At 35.2% G+C, this 25,375-nt stretch overlaps 1 protein-coding gene across 4 annotated transcripts in view; it reads left to right on the top strand.

The window, feature by feature from the left end:
• The window catches only part of TIAM2 (TIAM Rac1 associated GEF 2), a 645,041-nt gene that overhangs the window by 275,027 nt on the left and 344,639 nt on the right, over nucleotides 1-25,375 (top strand). For 2 of the 4 annotated variants that reach the window (XM_053710965.1, XM_053710967.1), the window contains one exon: nucleotides 25,029-25,115. The exons of 1 other annotated variant lie outside the window; for it this stretch is intronic. In XM_053710965.1, coding sequence (XP_053566940.1) covers nucleotides 25,029-25,115 — 87 coding nt within the window. Of the gene's footprint in view, nucleotides 1-5,991; nucleotides 6,541-25,028; nucleotides 25,116-25,375 lie in introns of those variants that run through there. One more of the 4 variants, XM_053710966.1, reaches the window with a different exon arrangement.

Here is a 25,375-nt window from a genome sequence, read left to right as displayed (position 1 = left end):
TATTGTACACTTTTGTAATGAATGCATCTCCTTTTCATACGAAAATGCAGTATACAACCCATAGCGAGACACCCTGTTTTCAGTGTAAAAAGCTTTTATATAATAGCTTTATATAATTCCATCAGGGAAATAAATGGACTGGTGAGCATTCTTATAGACTCTCACCAGCCCAGAGATATTTTTAGAATTGGGGCCTTACAGAGAACAATTGAAAATTAACATTGTATTACTTATCTCTTCTAATCTCCCACTGGGAGTGTAATTTCTTCTGCTTGCTATGTTTAGACAGCTTTTCTATAGCCTATAATTAAAGGGACAGTCTACACCAACATTGTTATTGTTTAAAAAGATAGATAATCCTTTTATTGCCCATTCCCCAGTTTTGCATAACCAACACTGTTTTTTTATTGCATTTAATCCTGTTCCTGGAACTCCTTTCAAATCAGTTGTCCTGTTTTAAAAGCTTAAAGGTGCCAGAGGCCTCTGATGCCGCTCTCCTGTTTGATGTTCTTGGCGCGAACCTGCGCCTATGTAAGTGAGTACCTCTAACTTCATGCAATTTGCCCAAGTATAGGTGTTACTGTGTGTGCTCCTGGGTGCTTTTATTTGCTACCTGAACTGCTGTTTGCCTTATCGTTACTGAACTCTGTCTGTTTCAAGACTACTCTATTGCTTAACCCCTGAACTGCTGATTGCCTTATTGTTGCTGACCTCTGCCTGTTCCTGACCATTCTACTGGTTTACCCCTGAACTGCTGATTGCCTTATTGTTGCTGACCTCTGCCTGTTCCTAACATTCTACTGGTTTACCCCTGAACTGCTGATTGCCTTATTGTTGCTGACCTCTGCCTGTTCCTGACCATTCTACTGGTTTACCCCTGAACTGCTGATAGCCTTATTGTTGCTGACCTCTGCCTGTTCCTGACCATTCTACTGGTTTACCCCTGAACTGCTGATAGCCTTATTGTTGCTGACCTCTGCCTGTTCCTGACCATTCTACTGGTTTACCCCTGAACTGCTGATTGCCTTATTGTTGCTGACCTCTGCTGTTCCTGACCATTCTACTGGTTTACCCCTGAACTGCTGAACTGCTGATTGCCTTATTGTTGCTGACCTCTGCCTGTTCCTGACCATTCTACTGGTTTACCCCTGAACTGCTGATTGCCTTATTGTTGCTGACCTCTGTCTGTTCCTACCATTCTACTGGTTTACCCCTGAACTGCTGATAGCCTTATTGTTGCTGACCTCTGCCTGTTCCTGACCATTCTACTTGTTTACCCCTGAACTGCTTAACTGCTGGATTGCCCTTCTGTTGCCAGACTTTGCTTGTCTCTGACCATTCTTTGCATTACCCTTATTGCTGTGAAGGACTACCCTGTCTACGTGAGTACTGCTTACCTCATTTATTAAACTCACTTTGTTCTGGGATATTTCCTTATCCTTCCACTTGACGCCGGGATAAGAAGACTGATAGAAGTCTGTTTCAAGACTACTCTATTGCTTAACCCCTGAACTGCTGATTGCCTTATTGTTGCTGACCTCTGCCTGTTCCTGACCATTCTACTGGTTTACCCCTGAACTGCTGATTGTCTTATTGTTGCTGACCTCTGCCTGTTCCTACCATTCTACTGGTTTACCCCTGAACTGCTGATTGCCTTATTGTTGCTGACCTCTGTCTGTTCCTGACCATTCTACTGGTTTACCCCTGAACTGCTGATAGCCTTATTGTTGCTGACCTCTGCCTGTTCCTGACCATTCTACTGGTTTACCCCTGAAATGCCTCTGCTGTTCCTGACCATTCTACTGGTTTACCCCTGAACTGCTGAACTGCTGATTGCCTTATTGTTGCTGACCTCTGCCTGTTCCTGACCATTCTACTGGTTTACCCCTGAACTGCTGATTGCCTTATTGTTGCTGACCTCTGTCTGTTCCTACCATTCTACTGGTTTACCCCTGAACTGCTGATAGCCTTATTGTTGCTGACCTCTGCCTGTTCCTGACCATTCTACTTGTTTACCCCTGAACTGCTTAACTGCTGGATTGCCCTTCTGTTGCCAGACTTTGCTTGTCTCTGACCATTCTTTGCATTACCCTTATTGCTGTGAAGGACTACCCTGTCTACGTGAGTACTGCTTACCTCATTTATTAAACTCACTTTGTTCTGGGATATTTCCTTATCCTTCCACTTGACGCCGGGATAAGAAGACTGATAGAAGTCTGTTTCAAGACTACTCTATTGCTTAACCCCTGAACTGCTGATTGCCTTATTGTTGCTGACCTCTGCCTGTTCCTGACCATACTACTGGTTTACCCCTGAACTGCTGATTGTCTTATTGTTGCTGACCTCTGCCTGTTCCTACCATTCTACTGGTTTACCCCTGAACTGCTGATTGCCTTATTGTTGCTGACCTCTGTCTGTTCCTGACCATTTTACTGGTTTACCCCTGAACTGCTGATAGCCTTATTGTTGCTGACCTCTGTCTGTTCCTGACCATTCTACTGGTTTACCCCTGAACTGCTGATAGCCTTATTGTTGCTGACCTCTGCCTGTTCCTGACCATTCTACTGGTTTACCCCTGAAATGCCTCTGCTGTTCATTCTACTGGTTTACCCCTGAACTGCTGAACTGCTGATTGCCTTATTGTTGCTGACCTCTGCCTGTTCCTGACCATTCTACTGGTTTACCCCTGAACTGCTGATTGCCTTATTGTTGCTGACCTCTGTCTGTTCCTACCATTCTACTGGTTTACCCCTGAACTGCTTAACTGCTGGATTGCCCTTCTGTTGCCAGACTTTGCTTGTCTCTGACCATTCTTTGCATTACCCTTATTGCTGTGAAGGACTACCCTGTCTACCGTGAGTACTGCTTACCTCATTTATTAAACTCACTTTGTTCTGGGATATTTCCTTGTCTTCCACATGACGCTGGGATAAGAAGACTGATAGGGAAATATCCCACAAGCATTACAAGTATCTGGTACATTTAAGCTATTAAAACAGTAAAAAGAGCTGCAGGGGACAGGATGAAATGCAACAACATACTGAGTAGTTACTATCCTTTTGTAGTTGTGCACAGCAGTTTAATGTCCCTTTAAATCTTGATTTTTGTTTTTACCAGTATGTTGTATAACATTGTCTTATTGTCTTATTATTACAATGCACTTTTTTAATGTTGTACCTTTGTATTACATTGGGTTTATATTGGCAAATAAAAAAAAAGTCGGAACCACTGCTAAATAATTACAAGCTACTAAGAAGTAAAATCATTTTGAAAACCAAAAGTAAATTTTTTTAAAAAACTTTTATTTTAAAATACCAGTGTTCAAATGCAACCGAGGAAAATGTTAAATAAATGTAACCATAAATATACATAGTAATACAAATAATTTGAAGGTCATACTTGTAAGAATTTTATTTTCATTTAGTGATATTGGCCTAGATATATCAAAACTTGTTTGGGAAACTAGTATCTAGTCTAAAAAAGCATAGAATGATTTCCACTGTGAAGGCTACAGGCATCACAAATATTGGTTATATTTATTATAGTGCAAGCGAACATGATACGAAGTAGCGTATCATGTTCGCCGCACATCGATAAATGCAGACAGCATACGCTATTGACATTTACCATTGCACCAGCAGTTCTTGTGAACTGCTGGTGCAATGCCGCCCCCTGCAGATTCGCGGCCAATCGGCCACTAGCAGGGGGTGTCAATCAACCCAATCGTATTTGATCAGGTTTATTTCTGTCCGCCGCATCTGTTTCTGAAGATTCGCCGGAAACAAGAGGCATCAGACTCCATACGGAACAAATATGCCCCTATGTGTTCAAAACATTACAGGACAACAAATGAAAACTATAAACTTGTATAGTATACAGTATACCTACTCGCTCTATGCCTTGCATTCAATGTGTTGTGTACCTTGACAGACAAAAAGAATAAACGCATGTGTGCAGCTTTTCTGCAGGCTTCAATTACAACGCTGCTGACTCACAAGGAAAGATCTCCCGCTTGGATTGCAGTTGGGAGCGCCAAATGAACTTTGCGGAACGGCTTTATATTAGCTGTGACCATTGCAACGTCAGCAAAGAAACTGTTTTGAAGCAGGGCAGGCACTGTGGCAAGTAATAGTTTAAACATTTTATTAAAATTAAAATACTTCCATATATAAATAAAGAGAAATAAAAACACCTATTATTAATATGATTCAATCTTTATTAATATCTATGTTGCAAAAGTTTTTTTTGTATTCCTTCCTGGGTTTGGTGACATCACTACGGAAATGCCCTAGATCACTAGAAATGCGAATAAGTGCAGGGGACGCAATGAGCTCCCAATAGCGACACCCCCTCCCCCCTGGATGATGACATGTGGTCATCATTTGCGCTTAATACATTATAATTATACATTAAGGGGTATTTATATAACATAAAGTAAGAACTAAAGCTTCTAGGACTGATTTTAAAAGTAATTTAATTAGAAGATGTTTCACCATGAGAGCATCTTTATTTCTATATGTATTCTTTACTTGAACTGTAAAAAAATATTTGTGCCGGTAATATACAAGCTGAGTGGCAACCCTAGGGAGGCACCACAACTTTTTATATAACATGATTGTTCCTATATATATTCAAATATATGAAGAATACAAAAAGAGAAAGCCGAAATGTTTTGAAACCACAGTGTAAGTGGTCTCAAAATGTAATCTCTAATATTAATAGGTAGTTGCCACACTGCCCTCTTCCCAGTGTAAAAGTATGATTGTTGTTATCCCTTCATTTTCTCAGTATTTCTTCTCTGGTTGCCCTATTTTCAATATTCAAACAGTTCCTCAACCATTCCCCATTTGGAACACACACAGTGTGTTTCCCTTTTATGCAAGGGGATTATTCCTGTCCTCGCTCTTTGATTTTAATATACAGGCATACCTTGTTTTATTGCGCTTCATAGATATTGCTCTTTTTACAAATTGAAGGTTTGTGGCAACTCTGTGTCAAGCAAGTATATTTGCTCCATTTTTCCAACATATATACACAGATAAAAACATAAATACTCATGAATTAACATATAAATACACACGTATATATACACACCACCAGCAAAACGATTATCAAGGCTCAGATGACTGTTTTTTTATCAATAAAGTATTTTTTAATTACGGCATGTACAATTTTTTATAGACCTAATGCTATTGGACACTAATAGATTATAGTATGGTGTAAATATAATTTTTATATGCACTGGAAAACAAAGAAAATTTGTGGGAGTCACTTTATTGCTATATATTCGATTTCTTGCGGTGGTCTGGAACCGTACCTGCAATATCTCTGAGGTACGCCTGCACATGGTTTTGTGTCTATGCGCATGTATAGGTTAGCTTGCTAACTATAGACTCAGATTGCTTAAGAAGAAGGTTTTTTTGTTTCAGTTAATACATTCTAAAGCTTGTTCACTTACCCTGCACGTAAGGAAAAAAATAATCATATTCATTTAAAAAAATGTGGTCACCTCTGTTACACAGTTTAGTTTGTGACTAATTTTAGTTTTGGAATGGTGCTGATGTTAATACATTCATTTTGCATGAAGAAAACCCTTCTCTGACAAATACTTCCCTGTTCTTAAATTGTTCCCCTTCTACTTTTCAAACATACAAAAATTCAGTTTCCATGACTACGTTTGTCAAAACATAAAAAAGAGTGATGTGTATTTTTCTACTTTTTTTTTTAACTTTTTTTCATATTCTATAACAATTCACCATTATATTATAAAATACTCCACACAGATTTACTATGGAGCAGAAAAAAAAGTAAGTTTTTAATCACATTCCTATTAGCTGCTGAACTCTGTATTTTGTAATAAAAATACTACAAGGACCGGTTGTAAAAGCTCTCTTTTTTTATTGGCTAGTGTAGCTGCTTCCCCCCGCCCCTGTTTTAAAATGAGGTGTTTTAAAGACTTGACTGTTCTACTAGCTGCTTAGAACAAGAGTGTATTGCCAAGCATTTCGTGGACTGCTACCAAAGCATAATTGTATTTATTAGTTTTTTTTTAAAAAAAAAAGATGCAGTGGATACCTTGAAGGGAATTTTCATTCAGCAACTTCAGTACAGTGAAGTAGTCACTTTCCTCAAGGAGCTGCATGGTAATTTTGGAATGCCGGGTCAAACAACAAACTCAGTCACTGCTCTGCTCCCTGGTGACTTCACAGATTATGTGCCAGGCCATCCAGGCTAATCACTTCAAGTGCTCTGTGGAAAACTGCTTTTGGTTTAACTCTGCATCATTTTCTTCCACCAGTGGAAAAAAAAAAAAAAAAAGGACGACTGTGTGTAGAGGGTGTAGTTTGCAGACAAAAATATATCCAAGATTCTGTTTTTAGCTTATAACGGTTGCATATTTTGAAAAGTGTGAGTTGTACTTTTCTGGCTTTCCTCTTAAACGCAGAGGGAGAGAGGAGCTGCTTACAGACTGGTCTGGAGTTTGAGAGCTTGTGTTTTCCTTAAACCCTCTGAAAAAATAATGCACTCTGGATGTAAACGGTAAGACCTACCAGATAGTGTTTGTATCTTGTAGATAAATACCCTATGGCTGCTTTGCTTTGTTGAAACATAGGATAACAAAGGCTTAAGTGTAACTCAGCTGTTCCTTTGTTTGAATATTTTTTTCTCTATTTTTTTTGTATGATTATATTTATTATATAGTTTTTAACAGAATGAATGAGCAATTATGTTTTTGTTTCAACGTTTGTCTTCCTTTCCGTAAAGCTTTGGGGATCTAAGTGTTTTTTCTCTACAGTGTTAATCTGAGAATTCACGTATATAGGTGCACCAAATGTTATCATAGCAGCTGGCGTGTTTCAGAGTGTGAAAAAAGGCGTACGTTCCTCCCACTTTTCACAAATATCTACAGCATTGTTATTGTTCGCTGCACATGTTAAGAGCCTTAAGCATTTTCTGTTAACAACCTATAGGTTGGTATGATATGTAGGTAAACATAGTATATACTTCTATATACACGTTTTAATACACCTAAATATAAACATATATACAGAATAAAAGAATTGAAAACTGGGGCTCCAAAAATATTACTGGTGGTTCCTAAACCTTTTTACATAGTATAATATATAGCTAGGCTCCACCAACTGTGCTACTAACTTGCACACTGTCTCCTAAGTAATCTAGCTGTCATATATACTATATATAGTGCACAAATTATTTCATACAAAAAAAGGAACCAAAATATAGTGTATGGAATCAGTAAGATGAAAATGAGTCATACCTGACTTACTGGAAATCATTGCAATTGCAACAGTTTAAGTTCCTAAATAAAAAATATATTTTTAAGTTTTAGTTATACTATTTTAACTCATGTAACAGTTTTTCCCCCCATTTATTTTGTTGCTATTTTGTTCCAAAATGTCATTGATTCTGCCCACAACCCCACTGGTTATAAAGACTACGAAATGTTAATAGCTGGCTCCACATGACTGCACTGAAAAAAATAATAATTATAGAGTGTTTTATATGTAACAAGGCATTTTTTTTTAAGCAAAGAAATGTTAATTTGAATGGTCAAAGCAATATACACTATTCTTGCTTTAGTTATAAAATTGCAGGTTATATTTTCCGTAAGTACTTAGTGACTAACTTGAAACACTGAAAAATGCTGTTGCTAGGTAAAGTCAAGGGATCTAAGCTGTTGCTAATGTTCTCCTTACTGATGACCACATGTGCGAACACCAGGAAGTGAAGAGCCTACTTTTTTTTTTTTGTTCTTTAGATGTTGGAAAAAGTGCTCTGGTCAGAATGTATCACCATTTCAAAGCACATCCTACACGCATTGATTCATACATGGAATTTTATTTCCATCTGTGGTGCTAGTATTTGTAATCCAATGGAAAAAAAATATATATTGCTGCCTCTAGCTCTGTATTGATATTTATTTCATTAAATTAACTATTTATCTCTAATACATTTTTTTTTTAAGTTTTTGGTGTTTTTTTTTAACAAACTGGTTTGGTTTTAAAAAGCATACTGACATCTCTGAATGACTTTAATTTTTTTTTTTATTGAAATGATGATTTACCTCCCAGAAATTATCTCCATTTAAAAAAACAAAACAAGACAAAAACTACAGCTCACATATAGATAGAAACACTGTATAAAACATACTAAACCATCATCTCCAAGAATAATGTGTATATATTTACATATAGCCGAAACTCCTATACATAAATGCTGTGAACATTTTAATAATAAAAGTAAATTGGAATTTTTTTTTTAATTGCATGCTTTACCTAAATCATGAAAGTTTCATTCTGATTTTTGCTCAAGCAGTAGCAATTCTAGGGTGCACTGTGCACCCCAATGTATTGCTCTGCACCCCCAGATCTCAAAGATACCATCTGCCCCAAATTTATAAGATAGTTCCTTTGTTAAAGGGACACTGAACCCAAAAAAATGTCTATCATGATTCAGATAGAGCATGCAATTTTAAGTAACTTTCTAATTTACTCATATTATCAATTTTTCTTCGTTCTTTTGCAATCTTTATTTAAAAAAAGAATGTATCTAAACTTTTTTTTTTGGTTCAGACCTCTGGACCGCACTTTGTTATTGGTGGATGAATTTATCCACCAATCAGCAAGAACAACTCAGGTTGTTCACCAAAAATGGGCCGGCATCTAAATTTACATTCTTGCTTTTCAAATAAAGATACCAAGAGAATGAAGAAAATTCGATAATAGGAGTAAAATAGAAAGTTGCTTAAAATTTCATGCTCTATCTCTCCAGTGATCTATGCAGAGTAAGGGAAGAGGCAGAGGGGTGGATTAAATAAATACATAAATAAATAAATAAATACATAAAGCAATAAATACATACAGATAGGAGTAAGTGATAGATAGACAAGACATTCCTCCAACTCTAACCCATGTTCCCCTGATATTTATCTTTATTGTGTTATGGTCTAAAACCATCCCTACTTCCAAGAATATATTTTCTTGTTGCTGTAGAAGCTGTTTGTAATTTTAAATTGACCCAGTAAAAGAGCGTTCTGTCTGCAACAAAGGTTGTTCCTCAGGGACTTCACTGTTAATTACTTTAAAGAAGACAGTTTAAAAATGTGTGTAACATATGCTTGATTTAGCTTCATATTCTTTGATTACTGAATAAATTAAAGGCATGTGGAATGCCAAGATGTTCTGTCATGCTAAAATAGCACATTTGTAAAACTACAGCTAAGTTTTGTTGTAAAAATGAGTGCAGACAAGGTTAAATGCTCTTAATGCCAGAGCAAAGACCCTTTCAGAAACCTAGGATGTTCCTTTTCATGAATAGCTCAGATCTGGGTGTGTCAGTTCAACCAATCACAAGCTGCAAACCAAGTAATTGCAGAAGTGAGTTATTTTTTGACTGTGATACCAATGTCTGTTATGAATGGTATTTGAACATTATGATGCTGTATACTTGATATTAACAAGATGAGGCTTTTTAACACCTATACTTAAAGGGACATTAATTCCCAAATCTGTCTTTCATGATTTAGAATACAATGTTAAACAACGTTTCAATTTACTTCTATTTTCCAATTTGCTTCATTCTTTAGATATCCTGTGTTGAAGAAATAGCAATGCACATGGGTGAGCCTATCACATGAGGCATCCATGTGCAACCACCAATCAGCAGCTACTGAGCCTATCTAGATATGATTTTTAGCAAAGTATATCAAAAGAATAAAGCACATTAGAAAATAGAAGTAAATTAGAAAGTTGTTTAAAATTGCAAGTTCTTTCTAAATCATGAAAGAAAATATTTGGGTTGCATGTCCCTTTAAGGAGAGGAAATGTATCTATTTAAGTTTAATACATTTGATTTTGCAAGGACATTCCCTTCCTGTAGTTTCTCATTTACGTTATTGCATTAGTATAAAGTATGCAAAAAATGCATACAGTGTACATAAAAATAAAAAAATGTTTTGTTTCAACTTCAGAGTTTCACTTTCACTTGAATACAATGTATACAAAATTTTACTCAGCAATATTAAAGGAATACTGAACTCGCATTTTTTTCTTCCATTATTCAGATACAGCATGCAATTTTAAGCAAATTTCTAATTTTCGGGGTGATTAACTCAGACATATCCCTTAAAGGGACAGTCTACTTGAAATTGTTATTGTTTAAAAAAGATAGCTAATCCCTTTATTACACATTCCCTGGTTTTGCATAACCAACACTGTTATATTAATATACTTTTTACCTTTGTGATTACCTTGTATCTAAACCTCTGCAGACAACCCCCTTGTCTCAGTGCTTTTTACAAACTTGCATTTTAGCCAATCAGTGCTGGTTCCTGCATAACTCCACGGGAGTGTGCACAATGTTATCTATATGGCACAAATGAACTAGCACCATCTGGCTGTGTAAAGCTAATAAAATGCACTGAGATAAATGGCAGCCTGCAGTGGCTTGGAATCAGGCAGAGATTTAGAGGTTTAAAGGCTATAAATTATATTAATATAACAATGTTGGTTGTGTAAATGTGGGGAATGGGTAGTAAATGTGTTATCTATCTTTTTTAACATTTAAAAAACAGTTTGACTGTCCATTTAAATATGTTTAATTCAACCATTTGATGCTACTGAATTGAATACTTTGGAGAATTGTCCTTTTTTCCAGTGAGATGCAGTAGTGTGTGTATTACATCTTATTGCATGATGCCTTTGATAGCAGTGGAAAGTGTGGAAAAGTAATCCAGAGTTACAGGAACAAAACAGCATCCCCAATATCAGCCAGCCAATGGTAGAGAGTTTGCAACTTTAGCACCTGATTGGCTAGTAATTTAAGGTGTGATTGGCCAGGACTGGAGCTGATCAGAAGACCTAGGTTTATGTCTTTCCAACCCTACTTCTTCATAGCAATAGGAGGTAGTTAGTTTATTGGGTTTCACCTGTGTTAGCAGTTCCTATGTGCTAAAAGTAAAACATATACACAGATCCATTTCACTCTGCCTTATGATTATTATCTGCTCTTTAAAATAAAATAAAAACAATTTGATGTGTTTCTTTTGGAAACAGTTTTTTGTTTTTTAGAAATTGTGAGTGGTAATATAAATATTATTATGAACAGTTAGGGATAAATTATTTCTTATATGTGTAATTCTTTACCCATGGGCATGCACAAGGGGTGGGACACAAGGTGACAAATGTTTACCTGGCATTGGTATACGTATGGAAATGGGAACAATTATAGCTCCTTCATTTTGGCCTAGCTTGTACACCTTAACAAAAAAAAAAGTCACATCCTTATGTATATGTGTGTGTGTGTGAAGGAGAAAGAAAACCGAGGCATTACTCTTCATTTTTTTGTGTTTTTTTTTCTTTCGCTCAGCTGTATTAAACAAACATGAGAAAGTGAAAGCATAAAGGCCTTTATTTGTGTCTAACTTCAGTGCAGTACAAAGCAGCCCCAAACAGCTGGTCTGCCTTATTTGCTTATGTATGAAGCCTTTCAATTCTGAAATAGATTTATCAAGGAAGTATAGAGGAAAGGGCCGTGGTGTCAAGATTCTTTTGAATGCTATTTTTTACTTTAAATTAGAAAGTATTGAGGCCAATCAGATAAAACAGCATTACATTAAAAATAGCAGTGTTTACATTAAAGAATATAAAACAACATTGATTATAATATACATTCATTATTATTTTTATCTGTCTTTGCTGCAAAATACCTTTGAAAATGTTTTTTTTTTTTTACTCCTTTTAGAGAGGTTGGGTTACCTGCACAAATGTATTTGATGTATCATCATTGGTTGCTCATTTAAATTTCTAGGTGTATATTCCTGAACTGTTTTTTATTTGAAAAACCTTCTGTTGTGCTAACAAAATTACAGTGTTAAATTACTTAAAGGGACACTAAACCCAAATTTTAGAGCATGCAATTTTAAGCAACTTTCTAATTTACTCTTATTATCAATTTTTCTTCATTCTCTTGCTATCTTTATTTAAAAAGCAGGAATGTGATGCCTAGGAGCCAGCCCATTTTTGGTTGAGAACCTGGGATTTGCTTGCTTATTGGTGAGTAAATGTAAGCCATGGTGCTGAACCAAAAATGGGCTGGCTGCTAAGATTTACATTACTGCTTTTAAAATAAAGATAGCAAGAGAATGAAGAAACATTGATAACAGGAGTAAATTATAAAGTTGCTTTAAATTTCATGCTCTATCTGAATTACGGAAGAAAAAAATTGGGTTCAGTGTCCCTTTAATACTATTTTTTTATAACATTCTAAACAAGTCTTGCAATGCATTGCTTATTTGCTTATATGTATACACATATAAAACATTGACTTAAGGTTTAATGCTCAGGGAAATTTACATATGTCATTAATACTAGTTAAAACAAAACATGTATAAGAAAACATATGACACTGTGTGAAGATTTTGTTCTTATTATCAAGAATAGTGGGAAACAGTAGACTCTTTGTCACTGGGGCACATAAGCAAAGACTTGCCAAGTCCTCATCTGTAATATCAAACATTAGATTCCAGCCTCCAATTTTAAAACAGACCTTTATTTTCTCACATTGGGTCCAAGGAAAAAAAAGTACAACGTTTCAGGCCAATACTAGGCCCTTAGTCATGTATTGGCCTGAAACGTTGTACTTTTTTTCCCTTGGACCCAATGTGAGAAAATAAAGGTCTGTTTTAAAATTAGAGGCTAGAATATATTGTTTGATATTAAAGATTTTGTTCTACCTGCTCTTCTGGGTATAACAATGCTAAAATCAAATATGGCACTAAAGATAATGTCCCTACATTTCATAGATCTTGAGATCCTTCCTGCTTACTTTTCTGGGTTCTATTAATGAGGTTTGCAGAGTTATGACACAATAGAAGTGTCCGTTATTAGGGTCGCAGATGACTTTGCCATACTGCATAAAATGTTTTCATTAGGTAGTATGCAAAATTATACCTGAGCGGAAAAAATATAATTATAATTTTTTATTTGAATATTTGTCTTTCATAATCACGCTACAATATTAATTACTTTGATATGGAGCTCTTGCACTTTTTTGTTGGGTTACATGTAAGTGAGGATGGATACATTTTAGTTGGTGTCATTATTTTTGTTATTACTATTCTATCAACACCTAGGTTTGAACCTATTAACATCTGCAATGTGCCAAATTGCATGGCTGACATATCTCATTATCTAGTGACATGCAGATGGCTGTGTCTCAGACAGTGAATTACCTAGCTCCATTTTGGGCAATATTTATTTCATTTCTGAAGAATAACAGTTCAGAAAATATGTCAATTATCTAAAAGTAAATACAAACTATGGGCACAAAATAAATGTAGACTGCTGCTTAACAAATTTGTTAGTCCAATGTCAACATATGTTGTTTGAAAGAGGCTAGAATTTCAAGTGTTCAGGGTCAAAATAGATAAAACCAAAAATAATCATAAAATGTTTGAGAACATTGTTTTTAGATTAATTATAATTTTGCCATCTCTTGGTGCAAAGTATTCGTAGTTTATTTGGTACAAATTGAGGTGAAAAAAAAACAGAAAACCACCAGTTTTTCTTAAGGTTTAAGAGGCCTCAAATTTAAAAACCTTCTGAAAACCAATTTTAAGCTCTTTGCAAATGTCTTCTGAGATTGCAATAGAAAGTACAATTCTCTATACCTTAGCAAATCCCAAAGCTGCTTTTTCACCATATTGATCATTTGAGTGCACAAATTTGAGCTCTGTTTTCATAATGTTACACAGACAATTTATTTTGCACACACTACTTGAAAAATCTTTGGAGTTTTCCTCCAGTACTTTTTATTTGGCTTCCTTAACATATCATCTACCGCACTGATCAGACTGTTCATCATCTCTGCAATTGACTCACTTATTTCTGTCTTTCCTGTATAGATCTAATTATTTATAGGACTCATGAGTATATTTAGGTGCTTTCAAGTTATCATGATGAAGAATAGCTCAATTTAGAGTTTTTAAACTGTTATAGAACAATAGTTCTACATACAGGCAGGACATTTTGGGGCAGTACCTGCAGTATGCCTACTAACATATTATAATAAAAGATTTATAATCCTAATTGGTATTGACTGTTCCTCTGCCCCCCCTTCATTTCCTCTTTTGGCTGGGCTATGATGACCCACTCTCTACATAGGCTTTCTAAGATCTTTAAAGGGGTTGGACTTCAAGATTGTCAAATGACACACATGTTGATTGGATGTTTACTGGATTTGTTATTAAAATAAAAAAGAGTTTATCAATGTGGGCCGGCATAACATTGTAATAGAAGCATTACTATATGAACTAATTTAATCCTTTCACGAATGGATTAAAAACAAAAAAAGGTACACATATACTTTTTTAATGGCAGAGATTACATTTATGGTCATTTGATTATTTTAAGTTTACCATCACTTTAAATCAAGTTTCTCCAACTTAACAATGCAGCCTTTCAGTGATTTATTTTGGACCTTTCACTTCTATAAGCTTAATACTACTGTATGTATCTAAACCATGGAGTAATTGTTTGGAACTTTTAATCTCACACCAGCAATAATCTCTTCAATCAAATGTAGCAAAATTAGAGGAAGTCCTGACAATATGGGGCCAATTTATTAAGCAGCGTATGTTGCTCATTCCGCGCGAGACTTCTGGCTCGCCGGGATCAGGAGTTATGCCCCTATGTCTTGATTGGTATATATATATATATATATATATATATATATATATATATATATATATATATATATATATATATATATATATATATATATTAATATTGATTGCATATTATCTTAATAATTAATTTCTCATTGATGGTATTTTTATACGTAGTAGGATATATGTTTTTGTTTAGTTATATTAGTAATTCTAAAATGTTCTAATTAATATTTTGAGTGGGGTGAAAAACAGTGTGCCCCGGTTGGGAATAGCTTGGACACTCCTAAATGAAATACAGAAGTCTAAAGAAATATGCACACATCTAGTTTTGTTTAAGGCAAACTGAAACACAAAGTCTCCAGATTTAAGCATCACTCTTGGTCTGTGGCTTCCCTTTGTCTCCTGTAAAGTATTTACAAGGTAATCCCTCACATAGCACACCACTCCAACTCTTGTCAAATTGTTGCCTGGCAGCCATGCATTAAGGCAGCCAGACCTAACAAGAAAGTGCAGCAGGGTCTAGAGCATAAAAGCCTGCCTAGCTAGGGGACTGATGTGGGTATGTGGCTTACATGAATGCTTTATATGTGTTACTGACATTCAAAGCCAATGAATTGTTATCATTTATTTGTATAATGCCGCCACATTCCATAGTGCTGGGTACAAAAGTAGTGTTATACAATAACAAGGATAAGAATAACAGACTAAACAAAACAAATTAGTACAAGAGGAGGGTTATTCATTAGAACCATTAGATCTAAAATATATTCAAAAGAAACTGAGGTGCAGTACAGAAAGCCTCACTGAATATGCTCTGTGTTTGCAAACTGTTTTTTTTAGAGGGTATCCCACACACCTTTCTGCTTTACAACACACATATTGTTATTATTAGAAACGTAATCTCTGGTTAGGATCTGCAGACCGAGGAAATCTGGCAGTGGTTTTAGTTTTCCTTATTTACCAGACAGGGGAAGTTTTTTTTCTTTAATACAAGCTGGAAACATCCAGAGAATGACTACAGTGTCTACAAACACAAAAATTACTCTCACAAATGAGCCAAGTGGAGAGAAAAAAACTAACCAAAGAGTTAAATTTGCATATAAAGTCCAATATTTGCCAAGATGTAGCTATTTTTATGGCTCTGATCCCCCTAACTAGTGCATGGAAATAATCCATGTTTGGTTTAACCCTTTTTTTTTATTATTAATACAGTAAAAAAACAAACAAAACAAAAAACAACTAAAAATTACTTTTAGTGGGAGAGAGAGGAGTGGGGTATTTACTGATAGAAATGTTGAAAAAGCAAAATACCATGTTGTTATTATTAAAAAAAGAGAATGGTCATGCTCATATATATAATTTGACAGGAATACCTAGTTAAATCTCTTTATATAATTGCACCTATGATGGGATATTGGAAGAAAACTATGTACAGTATTGATTGGATGTCGTAAACAGTGCATTTATTAAAAGTGAAAAAAGCTAATGTACATATTTCTTTACTTTATGTGATAGTTAATATTGATACACAATTATGTTCCAGTAGCATTGAATATTTGTACAGTCTGTACTGATTAATAGTGTATGTCCTGTGGTCTCAGCAGGACCCTAATTAGTATCCAGGGATCTGTAAATGACTTGGTTTCCTAAGCCTCTGTTTTACTGTTTGTTATATTTTATGTAACATTCAGAGGATAAATAATTTGATAGTATGTCTTGCCAATATTGTAATCTATTTATCAAGTATATTTAACCCTTTGAGTTCTAATGACGGCTCTGCACTCAGAGCGTTAGAACTCACCCACCTTGAGGGCAATCTGAAGGCTCCCACTGACTCCCATCCCGGCGATCTGGCCTGTGTAGTATTCCCGGGGCTTCACATTTCGCGTGTTGACATCATGCGCAATGACGTGATGACGTCACTGCGCAACTTTATTTAAACATTACAATGTAAAATATAGGGAAATGGGGGGATGCTGCTTAGAAGCCTGTATCTCAGGCATTTAAGCAGCTACAGAACCCCAAGACCCATAGTTGGAAAGGTAATTGCCTAACCTTTCCAACGGTATAAGTCTTGGTGATCTGTAATATATATATATATATATATATATATATATATATATATATATATATATATATATATATATATATATATATAAAAAGATCAAATCCAGCTTAGCACCCAGGTGGGAAACAGCTTAGCACTGAAAGGGTTAAATGTTATCTCTGCACAGTATTTCACCCTGTGGCAGCAGGAAACAGGAGTGTTCTGACCTTTCATTCTAAAGGCTTGAGCAATACAGCCCGTATAAGCACGTATAACCCACAGGAGTGAAGTGCAAGAAAGGATGCTGAGAATTTAGCTACAATTAAAGAGACATGAAACCCAAAAAAATGATTTCATGATTCAGATAGAGCACCTCATTTTAAACAACTTTCCAGTTTACTTCCATTATCTAATTTGCATGGTTCTCTTGCAATCCTTTTTTGAAAAGAACACCTAGGCAGACTCAGGAGCAGAAATGCACTACCTGGAACTAGCTGCTGATTGGTGGCTGCACATACATACCTCTTGTCATTGGTTCGCCAAATGTGTTCAGCTTGTAATGTATTGCTGCTTCTTCAACAAAGAATACCAATGTAATAAAGCAAATTTTATAAATTGAAGTCAACTGGAAAGCTGTTTAAAATTGCAGGCTCTGTCTGAAACATGAAAGAAAATGTTGGGTTTCATATCCCTTTATGTGTGCAAAAAATATATTTATATACACCATTTTGTGTAGGTTTTAATTATGCTGTGGGAGTGATTAACTTATTAATGTGTCAATTCCATGTCCCATTTATGTAGATTTACAAGTTGGGATGGAGACAAAATATAATAATATGTACTTTAATTACTTTACCTGCAAATTTATACTGCAGTGCCTCACCATTAACCCTTTCTTTTTAGTTTCTGAATTGTAAAGCTCTAACTCCCCCCACACATTCCCTTCTATGGCTGTATCTATATCTATTGTTGTTTTGGTAAAAAATGCAAAAATGCATAGGGATTATCTGCTGGAGCATGCCTACAAGCTGTGAACTCAGTTGAAATACAATAACTGTGTCTAAACACTGATAAAGGGGGGGGGGTGGAGTTGGCTGCTCCAGGCAGCTTAGCTATGTAATTAAAGGTATATTAACCCCTCATTTTTTCTTTCATGATTCAGATAGAGCATGCAATTTTAAGCAACTTTCTAATTTACTCCTATTATCAATTTTTCTTTGTTCTCATGTTATCTTGATTTGAAAAAGCAGTAATAAAAGGTTAGGAGCCGGCCCATTTTTTAGTTCAGCACCTTGGTAGAGCTGCTGATTGGTTTGCTACATTTAGCCACAAATCAGCAAGTGCTACCCATGTGCTGAACAAAAAATGGTCTGGCTCTAAAGCTTACAGTACTGCTTTTTCAAATCAAGATAGCATGAGAACAAAGAAAAATTGATAACAGGAGTAAATTAGAAAGGTGCTTAAAATCTCATGCTCTATCTGAATCATGAAATAAAAAAATTGGGTTTAGTATCCCTTTAATTTTGCTTATTTTTGAAAATTATTTTAAAATACTTGCCAGCAATTTTGAAACAATTTTTTATGCAAACTATTTTTTTTTACTTAATTAGCCCTTTTAGGATATGCACAGCTCTCAACCTGTTTTTTGTCCCTTTAAATTGGTTAGTGTGAGAACTGTGCATAAGAAACGTTCAGAAATACTGTTGAAGGGCCATTATAGTCATACGATTACATGCACTAATTTGAAAAGGTTGGTAAGAGGAGTAATAGACATAGGTTGAAAAGTATAATAAAATGATATTTATTCTATTAGCTTGAGAGAAGAAGTGGAGTTCAGTGTTTTGGGATTACAGGTCGGAAGCCCTTTATCCAAACTGCTTGGGACCAGAAAAGGTTTGGATTTCGGACTAGATTGTATTTTGGAATATTTGTATGTAGGCATCTGTAAAATGGGAACTAGTATAAACAGCAATATCTTATGCCATTTAGGGAATATGTACATATCATAATACAGTTTATACATGTACCTAAAGGTAGTTTTATATATTTGTTATTACTTTTGTATACATATTATCATCATAAAGACAGTACAGTACAGTTCACTAATCAGAAAGGTAGCAGTTGTTTTAAATAAGTATAGAGAGGTTCATTAGCATTTTAGAACACACAAAAAAGATTCAGGCAGCAATGATTTTGACTTAATCGTGGAAAAAATTGTAGTTTTTAATAATTGTATTTTAAAAAAAGTTTGGATTTTTGAATAATTCTGGATGTTGAAATTCCGGATTTGGGGATTTGTACCTGTACTAACAGACATGTCCCTTTAATGGCAGCTGAACAATCATGGACTCACCATGGAATGTAGAATTGCCTACTGTTTTGAGGGTGAGTAGCAAAGTCCTGCCATCGTGTTAGTGTATATGTATGTCTGTTTGTTTATATTGGATACACTGACATACACCATGCATGCTCATTTGCATGTCCCCATTCATTATTCCATACGTCAATGGAAATGTATTAGGGGGTTTTGAACTAGAAGCAGGTCTTTCCTACTGAGATGGTAATGCACGCATTATAGTTTTAAAGGGACAGTCTACTCCAGAATGTTTATTGTTTAAAAAAATAATCCTTTTATTACCCATTCCCAAGTTTTACATAACCAACATGGTTATATTAAAACACTTTTTACCTCTGTGATTACCTTGTATCTAAGCCTCTGCAGACTGCCCCCTTGTTTCAGGTCTTTTGACAGTGCTGACTCCTAAGTAACTCCACAGGCGTGAGCACAGTGTTATATATGGCACACTTGAACTAAAACCCTCTAGCTGTGAAAAAAACCCCTGTTAAATTCATTCAGATAAGAGGTGGCCATCAAGGGCTTATAAATTAGCATATGAGTCTACCTAGATTTAGCTTTCAACTAAGAATACCAAGAGAACAAAGCAAATTTGATGATACAAATAAATTGGAAAGTTGTTTAAAATGACATGCCCTATCAGAATCATAAAACTTTAATTTTGACTAGACTCTCCCTTTTAATTCCTTACTCCTTTTAGTGGTGATCTATATATTTCATTCTTTTGCACACATGAAAATGCAAAAGGAGAATGTTCTAATTTGTTGGAGCATATTCCTATAACTTCATTGTTTGCATATAACAGTGTTTAATCACTATGTCTGAACACAGCCAATGAGCTTATGAGAAGAGGCCTAAGTGTATAGCCACTTATCATCAGCCATGTTCAGCTCTGACGCAGCAGTAATGCATTGCTGCCCTGGTGCTGACTTTAGATATGTGTAACCCCTTTGCAGGGATTATTAAACACATATGCAAGTAATATTGCAATTATAAAATGACCTTTCACATTAGAGCATTTTCTTTTTGTGCTTTTATACCATAAAAGAGAGGCTTAGACAAAGAAATATTACATTATACTTTTCAAAATCTTATAGAAACTAAAAGTTAGTATTTTCTTTTGGAATTTTTTCACCCCTCACCACACATTCATTTTGATGAATTAGAGCCCGGTTTTTAATAAACCTATTAAAAACAAGGGCACTTTAATTAATCAAAATTGACATTTCACTGTTTTCTTAAAAAATGTACCTTTTAATCCTGATTGCCGCCTCTGCAGAAGTCAGAAATGACGAATCAGGCTTCCTCCAATCACAGCTTCCCCCCCCCGGGGGAATCTTGGCCTGATGCAACGCTGTGGTTGGAGGAAGCCAGGTTCGTTATTTTGGACCCGCGAAGACGGCTTGCGACGGGCGGAGGAAGTGCTGGAGTGGCTGCCAGGATTAAAAGGTAAGTTTATGAAGAAAACAGTGAAATGTCAATTTTGATGAATTAAAGTGCCCTTGTTTTTAATAGGATTATTAAAAAAACGGGCACTAATTCATCAAAATGGACCTTCACTTTAAAGGGATATGAAACCAAAACAATTTCTTTTACGATTCAGCTAGAGCATGTGATATTAAACAACTTTCTAATTTACTTCTTTTATCAATTTCTCTTTGTTCTCTTGGTATATTTTGATAAAAAAACAGGGACCTATGCTTAGGAGCCGGCCCATTTCTGGAGCATTATATGGCAGCAATGTTGCAAGTATGTTATCCATTTGCAAGAGCACAAGATGTTGGCACTATTTCCTGCATGTAGTGTTCCAGATGCCTACCTAGGTATCTCTTCAACAAAGAATATCATGGGAACAAAGCACATTTGATAATTTTGATAATAGAAATAAATTGGAAACTTTTTTGGGGTTTCATATCCCGTTAAGGAACAAACATTACACAATGTGATCGCTATTATAAAATATATTATAAAATCATATTAACATTACCTATAAACGTAAAAGGGATAGGAGTGTAGCAGTAACATCAAAAAGAACACGAATATTGTGCAGATTATGCAAATAAATATATAAGAAAGAATGAAGAAACAACAATACGTCTTAAATTTCCTCTTATGCATAAAATGTACAACTTGTATTTGTGATACTGTAACGTCTAGGCCGGACAACGTACACAACTTCTAGTTTGATAATATTCTATTTATTTGAATATTTTTTATATGTTGTGAATTTGTTTATATTCATACGCACGTACACGTGTATTTTGTGTGCGTTTTAAATACTAATCCTGTTTACTTTTTTTTTGTCTGCTAATAATAAAATAAATCTGGTAAAAGTGGCCGACTAGAAAACACCACATCATCTCAACTGAGTTTGTGCGAGCCGATTCAATAAACTTGTTCGGTGTTGCCCTCCTGAAAGCTATTTTAGATTGATCGTTGTTTCTTCTCTGAACGCCCACAGCTTCCCCTCGAAGCATAAACATATTCACCGTGCCCTTCCCTTGTAGTTATTGAATCATGTCGCCAGTGACCTGCTGATACATTTTGTCATCATTCATTGATTATGGTTGTGTAAATGTTCTATCTCACTTGGCACATGTATTTACCTTTGTATGAATTTATGTTTGCAGCTCTTTTCGAACAACATAAACAGCTGTGTTTCTTTTTTTAAACCACTCTGTACGCAAAGTAGATGGAAAAAAAACATGGAGTAATTAAGCCACTTTTAAATTCAAACCTTTTCCTATCAATTAAAGATTACCAATAGAAAATGTGGCTTTCTTCTTTCAAACACATCAGATCAATCAGGCAATAATTTCAATAGCATCATTTCAATTTGTTACACATGACTGAGGGCTCCATGTACTAAGCCGTCAATTCATCCGTCATTGTAGACGCGGATAAACTCGCCGTTACTCGCCGCGGGCGAAATGGTGTCCGCTGTCGCTATGTACTAATATTCCCCCAATAAATAGACAAGTCTAGCCCGCCGCGAGCAGTTGCGGATTGTTGATAAATTTGACGCCTCGCTCGCCGCGACTAAGCTGATGGTACTTAACTTTTAGTTGAATTGTCTGGCCAATTATTAACACGTGACATGCAAGGTGTCACGAACATCATAGTAGTCGCGGGAATAGAATTTTGCTCCTATAAAAGTTCAACTTATCTAAACAACTTTATTATTGTTCAAAATTTTTTGAAGAGTGATAACAGAGCGTTATTTTTGTAATATTTATTTACAATTTGGATATGGCTTCATCTGGATCTGATAATATATAAATATTAATATAAAAATAATTATAAAGATTGACAACTAACAATACAAATTTAAATAGATTACTCTTTAATTACAGTCGACAAATTGGGCGCAATTTATGTACATGGAAATGAGAGACAAATTAGACGCCAGTTATGCTGTAAGTACAATGCTGATATTACTGCCTTTTATATATGTCTAGACTGGCGTCTAGATTGACTTTCCTATTGTTTTGTACCTTGCCCGCCACCTAAAAGGTGGCGAGGCAAAAATAGCGAGGTGGGAGCGGAAATTGTAGCGAGCGGACAAATAGATTTTTTAGTACATTCGTTTTTTGGCGAGTTGGTGGTCAAATGTGTCTAATTACAGTGAAAAATGGAGCAGTAGCGAGGTTTGGCGGATAAGTACGCTCGCAATTTTAAAGATGCGAGTTTTAACACAATTGACGGCTTTGTACATATCAGTTTGCGAGTTTTGACGCGAGATTTGTTGCGGGTAGCTCGCTGACTGCTTAGTACATGGAGCCCTGAATGTATCCTTAAAGGGACATGGAAGATGCCTACTGCTTCTATTTTATGGTTGATATGTTAAAAAAATGATACTTTATCAGTAGCAACTCCAATATCTGGCCAACTATCCCTACTTTCCTGTGTGTTTCACTTAAGGGCTTTAAAAAGCCTGAGATATGTAATATAGCATTTGTTTTATTCACTAGTGTAATTATTGTTCATATCTATCTATCTATCTATCTATCTATCTATCTATCTATATATATATATATATATATATCTATCATCTATCTATCTATCTATCTATCTATCTATCTATCTATCTATCTATCTATCTATCTATCTATCATCATCTATATATCTATCTATCATCTATATATATATCTACCATCTATATATCTATCTATCTATCTATCTATCTATCTATCTATCTATCTATCATCTATATATCTATCTAAGTTTTTATCTGTCTATTACAATAATCTAATTATAAGGTTACCTGTGTACAGCTTTACTTGTTGTGTACTTTGCTGTGCGTTATCCTTGTTCACCCAATGCAAAATTTAAGGAAAGAGCACATTCCTCTTCTCTTTCCCTGGTTTAAATACTTATCACTCTGTTCACACAAACAAATATATATGCATGTGTAGTTGGGGACCCTGGGATTTTGGGCCCAGTAGCTACTGAATCTATAGCTCTCCTTGTAGAATTATACACCTATGTATGTTATACCACTAGCTTTAAAGGGACATGAAACACCATTTTGTACCTCGTGATTTAGATAGAGAATGCTAATTTAAACAACTTTCCAATTTACTTCTGTTATCTATTTTGCTTCCTTCTTTTGGTACATTTTGTTGAAGAAACAGCAATGCACATGAGTGAGCCAGTAAAATGAGGCATATACATGTGCAGCAACCAATCTGCAGCTCCAGAGCCTATCCAGATATGCTTTTCAATAAAGAATTCCAAGAAAACAAAACAAATTAGATGATAAAAATAAATTGGAAAGATGTATAAATTTGCATGCTTTCTCTAAATCACAAAAGAAGAAAAAATGGGTTTTATGTCCCTTTTAAAATATTCTTAGTTTGTTATTATATACATTCTTTTTGATTAACTTGTCTGGATTGAATTGAAAAAAGATAGGTGGTCTTGATTTTGATGGTAAAAGAGAGGTACTTTCTCTGAGATGTTTACAATATGGAGAGCTGTAAATTAGTGGCTGCTGTTTCCTGGTGAACATGAGTGATTTTTTTTTTTTTTTACTTGAAACACAATATTAAGATATCTATTGTTATCAGCATTCTTACCATTTCCATGTATTATTAGGAACAGGATTTGCATTTCCTTTATGAACTGAACAACACTAGTATGTTTAAGATTACAGTAACTGTGTCCTTTTGTCAACCCGTAAAAATGGTAACTGTCAAGACAGAGGTTATCAAAATGACAAATGTCTTATTTTAGAAATCATTATCCTTGTCATGTTGACTGTACTGGGTCAGTAGGAAAAACGTTATAGATTTTATGTCAATTTTTTAGCTTGTCCTTTCCTTTGTTTAATGTATTCACTTGTTATATCACACTTGAACATATTAAGGATTGTAAACCCAAATTTGTTCTTTCATGATTCAGATAGAGCCTGCAATTTAAAGCAACTTTCTAATTTATTCCTATTATCAAATTTTATCCATTCTCTTACTATCTTTATTTGAAAAAGCAAGACTGTAAGGTTTGAAACCGGACCATTTTTGGTTTAGCACCTGGGTAGCTCTTGCTGATTGGTGACTACATTTAGCCACCAATCAGCAAGCGCTACCCACGGTGCTGAACTAAAAATGGACCGGCTCCTAAGCTTACATTCCTGCTTTTCAAATAAATATACCAAGAGAAAGAAGAAAAATTAATAACAGGAGTAAATTAGAAAGTTGCTTAAAATTGCATGCTCTATCTGAATCATGAAAGAACAAATTTTGGTTTCATATCCCTTTAAATCAGAATCCTGAAAACCCTTATATAAAAGCCAACTTCTCAGACACAAAATAGATTGGATTTAAAGGAAATCTTTTTGGGAATATCCATTTCTTCTCATATGTACAAAGCGATCATATGATTTTAAATTTGCACTAAAATGTATGAGCTCTAACATAACTATCTCAACTTTGCAGCGGGTTCCCCACAAGACAGTACTGAGGAAACATAATGACCATCCTAAAGACTGCGCAGGATTCCCATGTTTAACGTCAAGCGAAAAGGTATGCTAATATAATGAAGAGAATATTATGTTGAATGATTGCAAGAAGTCCCTATTTCACTGATGCTATCCACCATATTTACCAAGAACCATACTATTGCCCTTTTTAAAGAGACACAAAACTGGTATCTTGAAAACTAAATATAAAGGGACAGATTACAAGTAGAGCACTATCTTAACGTGCGCCCGTAAAGGAGCAAATTTTCCCATTTACGGGCAAACGTTAAATAACCAGCCATGACAAGTAGCTGGTTAATGTGA

This window comes from Bombina bombina, chromosome 4 (genome assembly GCF_027579735.1).
Source record: "Bombina bombina isolate aBomBom1 chromosome 4, aBomBom1.pri, whole genome shotgun sequence".
NCBI lineage: Eukaryota > Metazoa > Chordata > Amphibia > Anura > Bombinatoridae > Bombina > Bombina bombina.
The sequence above is the reverse complement of the archived record's forward strand: the minus strand, read 5'-3'. Positions and strand labels throughout refer to the sequence as shown.